General features: G+C 41.7%; 1 protein-coding gene across 1 annotated transcript in view; it reads right to left on the bottom strand.

The window, feature by feature from the left end:
* LOC104472264 (receptor tyrosine-protein kinase erbB-4-like) overlaps positions 1–10333 on the bottom strand; it is a gene marked incomplete at its 5' end in the record, with an annotated part of 32420 nt that overhangs the window by 12165 nt on the left and 9922 nt on the right. The window contains one exon of the mRNA XM_010087854.1: positions 9822–9992. Coding sequence (XP_010086156.1) covers positions 9822–9992 — 171 coding nt within the window. The remainder of the gene's footprint in view (positions 1–9821; positions 9993–10333) is intronic.

Below are 10333 nucleotides of genomic sequence, written 5' to 3'. Positions count from 1 at the left end.
TCCCAGAATGTGTGTAACCATTTTAACTTGAATGCTAATACATAAGTATAGGAAAGAATGTAAGCACCATCCTGTGTTAGCTGAACTCTTTGATGACTGCTCCTTCCACAACCAAGACACAAAATATCCAATTTAGATCAGTGAGGGAAAAAAAAATAAGTAGAAGAAAGAAGGAGTAAGTCTTTTCTGCACATTAAGTTTTTTCTGGACATTGTTTTTTCTGGTTGCTGTTTATCAGAAGAGAGGTAAGATTTGCAGGCAGCCAGAGCTCTCACTCAGTTCATAAAGGCCGCCTGGATCATCTGGATGTGCCACATCCCTGAACTTGTTCAAATCAGTATGGACGTTTCACTGGTGACCTGGGATCAGGTCAGTACTGACTTACTTTATCGCCTCAGATGAGTCATTTAAACACTCTTCTTGCACAATGTTCTTTCCTAACAGATGTCTTGCAGCACTCCATACACAGTGGGATGCCCAAATCTGAATACAGCCCTCTAGGAGTAATTTAGCCTGGACTGTGAACAGCAAATGGCATATATCACAAACAAAACATGCCTGACCGTCTTGGCATAGTGGTATAGGAAACACCATATCTCAATACTGCACAGAGTATTTCTTGTGCTGTTACTGGAAAATACCAGATGTACACCACATCTTTTCAGTCTAACACTTCACCAACTAGTGGAGTCCAAGATTACAAGACCACCAATGAAAATAATCTGTGAAGAGATGCACACTGTGCCCACAAAACTCAGTATCCATGCACACTGACAGGGATAGACTCATCTCTGATACCTGGGCTGGGAATAAAAGCATTCTCCTGACGCAAGGCATCAAAAACTCTTCCTGAAAACCCCCCTGTCCTCCAGACCTCAGACACCTTCCTCCTTCCAACCTTCAGAACATCTGGCAAACAGACTTCATCTGGCACAATATGCAATTTGATCTAAGCATGACACAAGAATGAAGATGCAAGAACTCCTTTTCCCTATTATTTTGTATGAACTCACTGTGAACGTCAAACAGCCAGGAAAGCAGGAAGAGAGACAGCTTGCATGTGTCTATCTTTCCCTTTCAATCTCTTTTCCTCCCATATCATTCCTGTCACCCATGACTAGCATTCTGTCACTCCTTTTTTAATACACTCTCCAAGACGTTTTACAGTGAATGGCACCTTCTAACACTCGGCCGATTCCCCACGGTTTGGAAGAGACAACATACCATTTTCTAACAACTCGCTGGAGGAGAGAAGGGTCAAGGCGCTGCTTGTGCTCACATGCTGCAGCATCTGTCCAAAACACAGGAGCAGCAGCAGCTCCTTTTCTGTACAAACCTTGAGCTTCAAAGCCCAAAACAGGGAAAGGACAGGGAAGGGGACCAAAACCACAACACGGTCATGATTTGTGATTGTGACATGGCAGACAAAAAAAAAAAAAAAAAAAAAGCACAAAAGAAAGCTGATGAGCAACACTCAGAGCAGCAGCCCCCTCCCATGCCACACGCTGCATTGCCATCTTCCCCTGTCTGTTTTATACAGTAATCAAAGGATATTCTGAGCCTCTCCAAATGCCATCAACTCTCATTGAGAATGAAACAGAGCACATCTCTGCTGAAGCCTTTACAGCAGTAATCATTACGGCATGCTGGCTTGAACAGGGAGCTCTTACAGACAAAGATGGGTTTTAAAAATAAAATAAACCCCCTCCCTAAAATCTGAATAGAAACTTGATGATAATCTCCCAATTTTATTATGCAAGGGGGAAAAGAAACCCATAATTGTGCACTCTTGGTCTCTTATAGCAAAGAATAGGCTTCTTGATGAAATGCTGAGTTGATTTAGAGCAGGGCTGAGGCTCTGGTGGCAACGATACGCTAAGAGAAATAACCATCCAGCTGATTTGGATAAAATAATCATTTTTTAACATTCTAAATCTAAACGTCATCTGTGCCTCCTCCCACTTCTCCCCATTGCATCTTTTGGAGAGTCTTTTTATAGCTTTGATAATTTTTTTCATTCCCCTACCACAGCATTTAACAAGAAAGAAAGACTCTTTACTCTGGTTAACAAACGGTATTTTAGCCTGTGCTGGCATTTATCCCCATAGCATGTATCATTAGAAAGTACTGTAATTGGCACAGGATGCTCCAGATTCCTCCTGCCACCTTATGCTTGAAGCATTATCGCAGGAGTCCCATTGCCATGGGACACTGTGGATGGCACTCTCTGGCTCGTGAGCCCAACCGTCATGGGCAGACAGGTGTTTAAATGATGACTCTGTGGAGCCCTGCCAGGTGCATTTCCAAATCACAGCCCCTTGTATTTTCAGGTGCTTCTATTGTTTTAAGAAAATCACAAACATTATTTTTCAGAAACGGACATTTTTCACTAACAATTTCTGTTTCAAATCCAGCCAGTGAAGGAAGATTTTCTCCCAGCTCTCATAATTATTTCCTGACTCTTAGTCCACTTTTCCATCTACTGAATTATGTAGAGTTGTTTAGCTTGCTGTTTTCCAAGAATGCCTCATCAGTGGAGTGTAAAAATATTTATTACTTACTCTCTTTATATCTATTGATTTTTTTTCTTTTTAGAAGAGAAAAGAAAATGGATCAGCTGTGAGCTCTCTGACTCTTAACACAGCCAGCAGCTATTCACGGAGTAAGCAGATGCTGCCTGATTCTAAACTAGTTTATATTAAAGCTCAATAAATTTACATGCCATGCATCGAGGTTTGAAGCAATACACAGCTACAGACTCTTCCACCAATACCACTGAGTGTTAACTTGCAGCAGCTCTCACCAGGAAGCACTGTGAGCTGCTGATTTGTAATTAAATATATATTAGTTTGTAGAAACCAAAATGCCATCCAACATTTTTGGGAAGTCTGACTCTAAATCTATATGCCTGAATTCAGGAGCAGAATGTGACAGAAAACAGCTAACACATTAAAAAATCACCATTTTAAGGCACTTTTTCTGCAAAACCATGAGGCAATTTGACAAGTTGATCCTGATAATATCTCCAGGCTGAGAAGGGCTTACTCCTTGAAAAACACCACTGATTTCAGCTGCCCTGGTTGCAAAGCAAGATAATAATTGCCATAAAGCACCTTCAAAGAATTCTCTGTGAAGAGCTGGGCATCATCTATTCTGTTTGAGTCCTCCATAGGAATCTTCTTCCTTTTTCCTCCGGCTAACTTAGCACATTTGAAAAAGGTATTTAAATACTCATACTCTAAGTAGACATATTTTGTGAGAAGCTTTCCTTTTTTATGTAAATTATTAAGATAAATAATTTTTCATCTAACGCATTTTACACTGTAGTTTTGCATGTTTATTCTTCCTACTTCATTCATCCTGAGTAATGAAATTAGGCTATTAGCAGTCCAGGTTCACCTCCTTCCTTTCACGGACAAAGATGGCCTTGTGCTATCTACATTTCCAACAAAGGCTAGAAATAGACACAGAACAATTTCCCAGAATTAAAAAATTACAGTAGGTAAAATACTTGTGATGTTCAATCAGGTACGAACAAAACACTAACAGCTACTGAGAACTGCTTAATGTAAAAGGCAGAGTGGAGCAGACGGGAGCCTCCTACCACCAGGATGTCATTAAAACTCGGGGAAGCAGAAAACGGGAATTGAGATCTTGAAAGAGAGCTTGGTGGGACTTCTAGAATTACTCTGAAGGTTCGATGGCAGCAACTGCCCTGTCTGGTACAGTGTTGCCTAGACTCTACCAGGAAAATACACAAAATGCAGAATTTAATGAAAGACACATAGAATGGATTCACAGAAACTTTCCTAACTAATCAAGCAGTTTTTCAAGAAGCAAGAGAGCTAACAGAGTTAGTGTCAGTGTAGTAGTCTGAAATGTTACAAAACCCTTTGATACAATGTCTAGTTAATTTTCAAGTTCATCTGTTCTGGCATTGGAGATTTCATCGCAACACTTGCACAAGGAAATTACAGAGTCTAGTAAAAAGGCAAAATAATGACTGCTAAGATTTTCAGGAAGCTTTTTCTCACCTTTTAAGGAGAGGGAACTAAAGAAATGGGAGAGGAATAAATAAAGAAGTCCAGAACCTGACAGGCTGCAGTAATAAGCATCAAATTTAAGAAAATATTTGGTTATATTGTTTTTGGGAAGACATTGCAGAAACAGAGGGGTGGCAAACACTGCATACTGCAAATAAACCAAATAAAAAGGAGACATCAGTGTCGCCCTTCTTTAACAACAAACACGTACAAACAGTACTATTCTATGCAGCCCCTTAAGCAGAAGAGATTTCTGATAACTGTCAGCTCCTTAATCTAGCGAAAGAAAGGGTGTGTGGCAGACAGTAATAGGATCCAAACTCCGCTAAAGAGTCAGCATTAACTGCCCGGTGAGACTTTTCTACACTGTGATGTATTTTCTATCCCACCTGATAGAATCAAGACAATCTTTCTAAAAGACAAACTCCGCCTCAAACAGAGTTTCTGCACTTGATTCTGAAATGAAGAGACACAAGGCTCTGGCCTATGTTATACCAGAAGGTTACAAAATGCTCACAATGGCTCCATCTAGCCTGGATCTCTCTTCACACAAATTATCTACTGACTTTAGGATTAAGTAGTTTTACTGCCATCAACTCCACATGGCCAGGACACACCTGGAAAAATAGCCAGCTTGAGAGCTTGGGCAGGAGCAGTTAACTACCTTTTCTTACAGAAAAATGGGGACCAGGAAGGCAGGTACCTAAGAAATTCAGCCCTGTTACTTAAAAATCTAATAGAAGTTATTTCATTTTGGTAGTGATCCCAATAGTGGGTGACTGGGTGAATAGTCCCTTTGATAGACAAGCTTTGGAAGGAAAGACACCACACACCAATACTGATGTGAAACACATCTGAAAATCGCTAACAACCATCTCCTTTGTAATCTTGTGATTTGAAAATGGCTACCTTTCAAATTTAGAAACCTGAACAAATTAATTGTAAAGATAACTTCTTGCCTGGTTTCTCTCTGGAATAATCTTTTTATACACAGACACACACAGACGTTCAGCCACAAAACACTACCAGATCCAATGCCGCACCAGGGCAGACCCAATGCCGCACCAGGACTGCTGCAATGACAGAACAGTCACTACTCAGAGAACTGAAAAGTGGCTTTTGGTGTACTGGAGTCTGCTTTAGCCAAGCAGAATAGTCTCCTTGGACATAGGAATTAGACATCTCTGAAAAAAATAGCTTGACATTTAATTGCAGGGTTGGCGGGTGCTTCCATGATATATAGCATATGGAACAAAATTACAGGGGCAGTATCAGTGAGTAATAAACAGTACAGAGAGTTTTCAGCTGGAATTAGCCAAGGATTTGGAGCAAAAAGCATCATGGGGTACACAGAGTGCTTTCTGTATTAGTATTATCTCTGTGCACACAGGACAGTACTTGTTAACAAATACCTGAATGAATCATTTAATGGCTGTGAATGTAGGACACTTGAGCACTAGCTGGGGTCCTGTGCTCATGGAAACACTGCTGAGGATTCAGCTTATCTCTCAGAAGCACAGAGCTTCTAAAACTCCATATTTCTAGAATATCTCTAGACAACAGAAAATAAAAGCCGGAAAAAGCCAAAGAGCTGAAATTGCAACTGAAGAGTTTCAGATGCAACGAAAAAATCCAATTTAGCTTAGGATGCTAATTTTTATTTAAAAACGGTATCAGTCTCAGGCTGGATTTCATATCAGAGGGCACTGTTATGGGCTAGAGCGTGGCACATAGGCTTCTGCTCCCAAACACATGCTAGTATGATGCCAGTGTGGGTGTGATGGAAATGCTGAAGCTGTGCCTGAGCCTCGCAGCTTCATAAATCTCAGTAATCCTCGGAAGAAGGATGTGACACTTCCTGGGGAGCTGGAAACTCCCTGGAAGGCTTCCCTTTTTCCAGCCTTCATTCCACGGGCTGCAGCTCTGTGCTATTACTTCATATCCAAATAGCTTTCCTCTTCACGTGGGAGGGAGAAGGCAGGCAGTGTTTTACGCAAACCTCAACCAGTGGTGCCTCTCCCAGACAACAAGCTGCAAGGATTTGGGATCGAGACCACCCTGAGAAACTTCAGAGCTTTCCTTAGAAAGTAAATGCTCTTCATTCCTTAATTCCCTGACTTCAAAGCCTAAGTGTGAGGAGGTTCACGACCTCCCTGTTCTCTTCTGGCAAACCTCTGTCCACAGTAGGGCTGCGCTGCTGGAACACTCACTAAACCTGTCAGTACAGTATGTCCAGAGAAAGAGCACAATACTCTGCCATCATGTAACTGACTCTTTCTTCACTAAAACTACAATCAGAACAACAATGATGGGAAATACAGTATCTTTCATGCTTCTGATCTCTGAAAATGACACGAAGATCACATAGCTCTTGTCTCTGTGTTTTACTTCACCAAATTGCCTGGCCATCTCCCCATAAAATTTAATTTGCCAGACACAGTGAACACAAACTACCTAAGCTGCGACAATTAATTTGGCATCTATGTCTGCAGCAGCACCACAATAACTTTGTGTATTAATATTCACTACACCACACAAGCATAAAACACAGCTATCCAAAGGAAACACAAAGATAGAATCAGACAACTGCAGATAGAGAGCTCTGACAGCATTTCAATTCTGTGTGATTCATGCAGCTGACATCCATCTGTACTGAACTACGCACAGCAGATGCACTATTACCTTAAAGGAGCTACTGTGTATTCTGTTTTAAATCAAGACAAATCTTCACTGGAAGAATAGTTAATGTACTGAGAACCTGAGTGCTTCAGAAAGACAACAGACGAGTATGTAGCTTTCTGCACAGAGAGGAAGCAAATGTATTACATCCAGAAAAAACCTCTCTGCAAAGGAAACCAGGGATGCTAAGATGCTATGGGGCTTTCAACTTGGCCCGGATTCACCCCCCGCAATCTGCAATCTAGAGGCATTCGCCTATATGGCAGTACTAGCAGCACATTTAGGAGATGCAGAATCGTTAGCAAACAAAGCTGAGACTGAAGCTAATCTGAGACACTGGACAAGCACCAAAATTCTCCTGGTAATCCTGTTACGGAACAGGAAGCAGTCTCCAATGAAACCAGCAAGTGCTATTATAAATTACATGGTTGTTCAATGGCAACTTCTTTGCCCATCTCTTCTTTTGGCCTTAAAAATGACCCCTCCATGAAGAGGCTTCTACAATAAAGAAAAACTCTATAAAGACGAAGGGGTGCAAAAATACAGAGCTGGCTGGAATCTTTCTGTCCCCCGGCTGCCCTCTCTGAGGTTACCTGGGTCAGAAAACTTGACTCAGAATCTGAAAACTTTTGACAAAGGGTAATTCCAGATTTGTTTAGTGGTAGATTTTTGTACGATGCCAGAGAAAAATTCCCATCAGCAGGAGTTACTGAAAGAAAGATACAGTCTTGCTACTGTCATTAAATTGAATTGCAAAGTAAAGCTCCCACTGACTTTAATGGTACAAGATCACAGTCTCAAACAAAGATGGGAAATTGTGAGCTGCAGAGAGGAGACGTCACATCAAGAATGTGATGGAGCCTCTGTGTGGCAAAAATAAAGGCACAGGGTCTCTTTCTGCAGCTCTGCTGACATGTATGCAAGAGGCTGCAACAGTGTAGTTTAAAGTCAGGTAAAAGGCTGTAAGAAAGTTAGTTGAATTTTCATATAGTAATAACAATAATAATAATAAATGCCTGCATTTGCTTTCCATGAACATCCCAGTGAGCATGTTGGCTGCCCAAACAGCACATTTTAAATAACTCTTTCAGAATATCCAGGATTTTTGTTGGAATTAATCCCCTCAGCTCAAGTGGACTCTTCTGCTCAGCTGGCACTAAAGACAGAGGGTAAAAGGAACTATTGAAAAGGCAAGTACATTTTCCGACTAATCCTTTCTCCTTTAAATGTACCCTAGTATTTCCAGCAAATATGGGAGTGAAATGAATATAGCAAACCTTATGGGTCTGACTCTGCTCTCTCAACCCTATGGTTGTAAATGGTAGTACTCCACTGTGTAAAACTAAGACACAGTGATTTACATCAGTGTGACAGTGAGCATCTTTCAAAGGTTACTATTGTAGTTTCCTTCTTTTCTCAGAAGTTGGCAGCAAAGGAAACAGAACCTCTCCAGAGACAGCTAGAAGTGACTTATTTCAGATCAGCATCAACACTAGAAATTAACTCTTGTTGCCACAAAGAGGCAGTTTCTTGCTTATTGCTAAGGCGTGCATCATCCCCCCTTCCCTGCCTTTCAGTGATACAGCAGAAATGCTACGTGAATCCAGCTTAGCCAGTGGGATGACAACCCAGCCTCTTCCAAAGACCTCTCTTAGTCTCCTTGCCTTTAAAAAACAGTAGCAATTTCCTTAAGAATTGACTGGATATTATTAAGATCAGATTTTGTCCTTGTTACAGAAAAACACTGCTTTACTCAGGAGAGGCAGAAGAACTTCATGCAGTGTACGGTCAGAGCATGACTGCTGACCCAGTTCATACACTCAGCTCCTTCACTTACCTCTTCCCTACCTCACATGGTGTAATCAGTTCACACCAGTGTATGAATTTGGAACTATCTCGGCTAAGGACAAATGTCCAAAAGGTTTCTAAAGCATGAGGAATAAACACCAACCATTTCAATGGGACTCCATTTAGTATTTAAAATGTGACTTTCCACTAAAAGGAGCATGGAAAGAAAATAAGGTCCCTAATTACTAAATACAACCGATGCTTGTGTGAATGTCCTTGCATTAGTAATGCATTTCACCATCTCTTAGTTTGACAAGGGGTGGCACCTAAACTGTTAAAAGGGTGGAGCCAAGTGCAGGACCAGGCAGAGGTGTGAGCTGTGGGCAGGGAGATCAGGATAGAACAAGAATTCCAGAAACGGCCCCACTTGCAGTGGGGTTCCTGTGGCACTGAGGCTGAGGCATTTAGCATAGGATCCCGTTCACCAGATCTCATGCACCAGGTCTGAGACTGCTCTGGATCTGTCAGTAGTCAGTGGATAGAGAAAGACACCTCCAGAAAGCAACTTATTCCACCATAAATGTCCAAGGCAGGCAGCAATAATCACCCGCTGGATGCACCCACTCTTCTCCAATGACATGAAATGAAGTCTAGATGAAGAGCTTAGATTATTTCAGTATCCTTTTGATGGTTAGAGTTAAGTGAGCTGAATCCCACCTGAACACGCTCTGTGCCTCAGCTCCCCCTGTAAAATGAACAGCATTTCCTCCTCTGACAGGGATGTCACAAAGATCAACATGCTAAAATCTGTGATGCACTCAGCAAAAACACATGCTTGTGAAGGAGGGCTGTGAAAGCATCATGTACAAACAGGAAGAGGGGTTGGGTCTGAAATCTGGCTCCAGACACAAAAGCGGCATTATCTGTATATTCCAGCTGCCCTCAGTTACACTAGTGCCAATGCTGCCAAGACAACAGGATTGCAGGGATGGGAGAATCAGAGCTATGCGCTTCCTGGGCAGGATGGTACGTAACTGAGAAAAAGCACTGCTTGACTTCAGAAGCGTCAGCCGCATTTTCAGGACAGGCAGTTGAAGTCAAGCCTTTGTTCACTCAAGGCTGAGCTACTCATTTAGAATTCACTGAGGCACAATGAACAAGGAACCCAGCGACAACATTTTTATAGTCACTCTCCTTACAACAGGAGCTTGTAATTCTCAAGGCAACTCTGGCCTGTGTTTGATTAGTGTACTTAAATCTCCACCTGTGCTTTTATAATAACCAGTATTTTCTGTCAGAGCTTGCTCTTACCCTGTTGGAATCAATTCTTGTCCTGGAGGTGTAGATGGGAGGAGGGATGTTGAAGGCTTGAGGAACAAGATACTCTTCAGCATCCATCATATCTTCCAGGTCTTCCTCATCAAGAAGGTTTTGGAAGAACTTGCTGTCATTTGGGCTTGGGAGCTTCATACGATCGTCTCCCTAAATAGGTTGTATTGAGAGAGGAAAACGGTCAAAAGAGGGATTAATTTCCCAAACAGGGAACTTCAGCCTTCTTCATGCCCTGGCAGCCAGGCTGCAGGGACCACACATACTGCTTTGTTTGTTCTAAAGCATCACATGCACATCATTTGTTTGGATTTTTTTACTGGGGATATGACGACAGAAAGGGAATAACTGCATAAATCAAGCAAAGTCATTTTTGGGTGTTCTTGTGATGGAGTTTTTATTCTTTCTTCCCTCTTTTTCCCACACAAGCTCAGCTTCTCAGCCAAGTTCTGTCAAGGCCTGATGTATTTTGTGAAATATCTCAGCTATTTAGG

This window comes from Pterocles gutturalis, unplaced genomic scaffold (genome assembly GCF_000699245.1).
Source record: "Pterocles gutturalis isolate BGI_N339 unplaced genomic scaffold, ASM69924v1 scaffold29611, whole genome shotgun sequence".
Taxonomy (NCBI): Eukaryota; Metazoa; Chordata; class Aves; order Pterocliformes; family Pteroclidae; genus Pterocles; species Pterocles gutturalis.
Note: the sequence above shows the minus strand (reverse complement) of the source record. Positions and strands in the feature narration are given on the sequence as shown.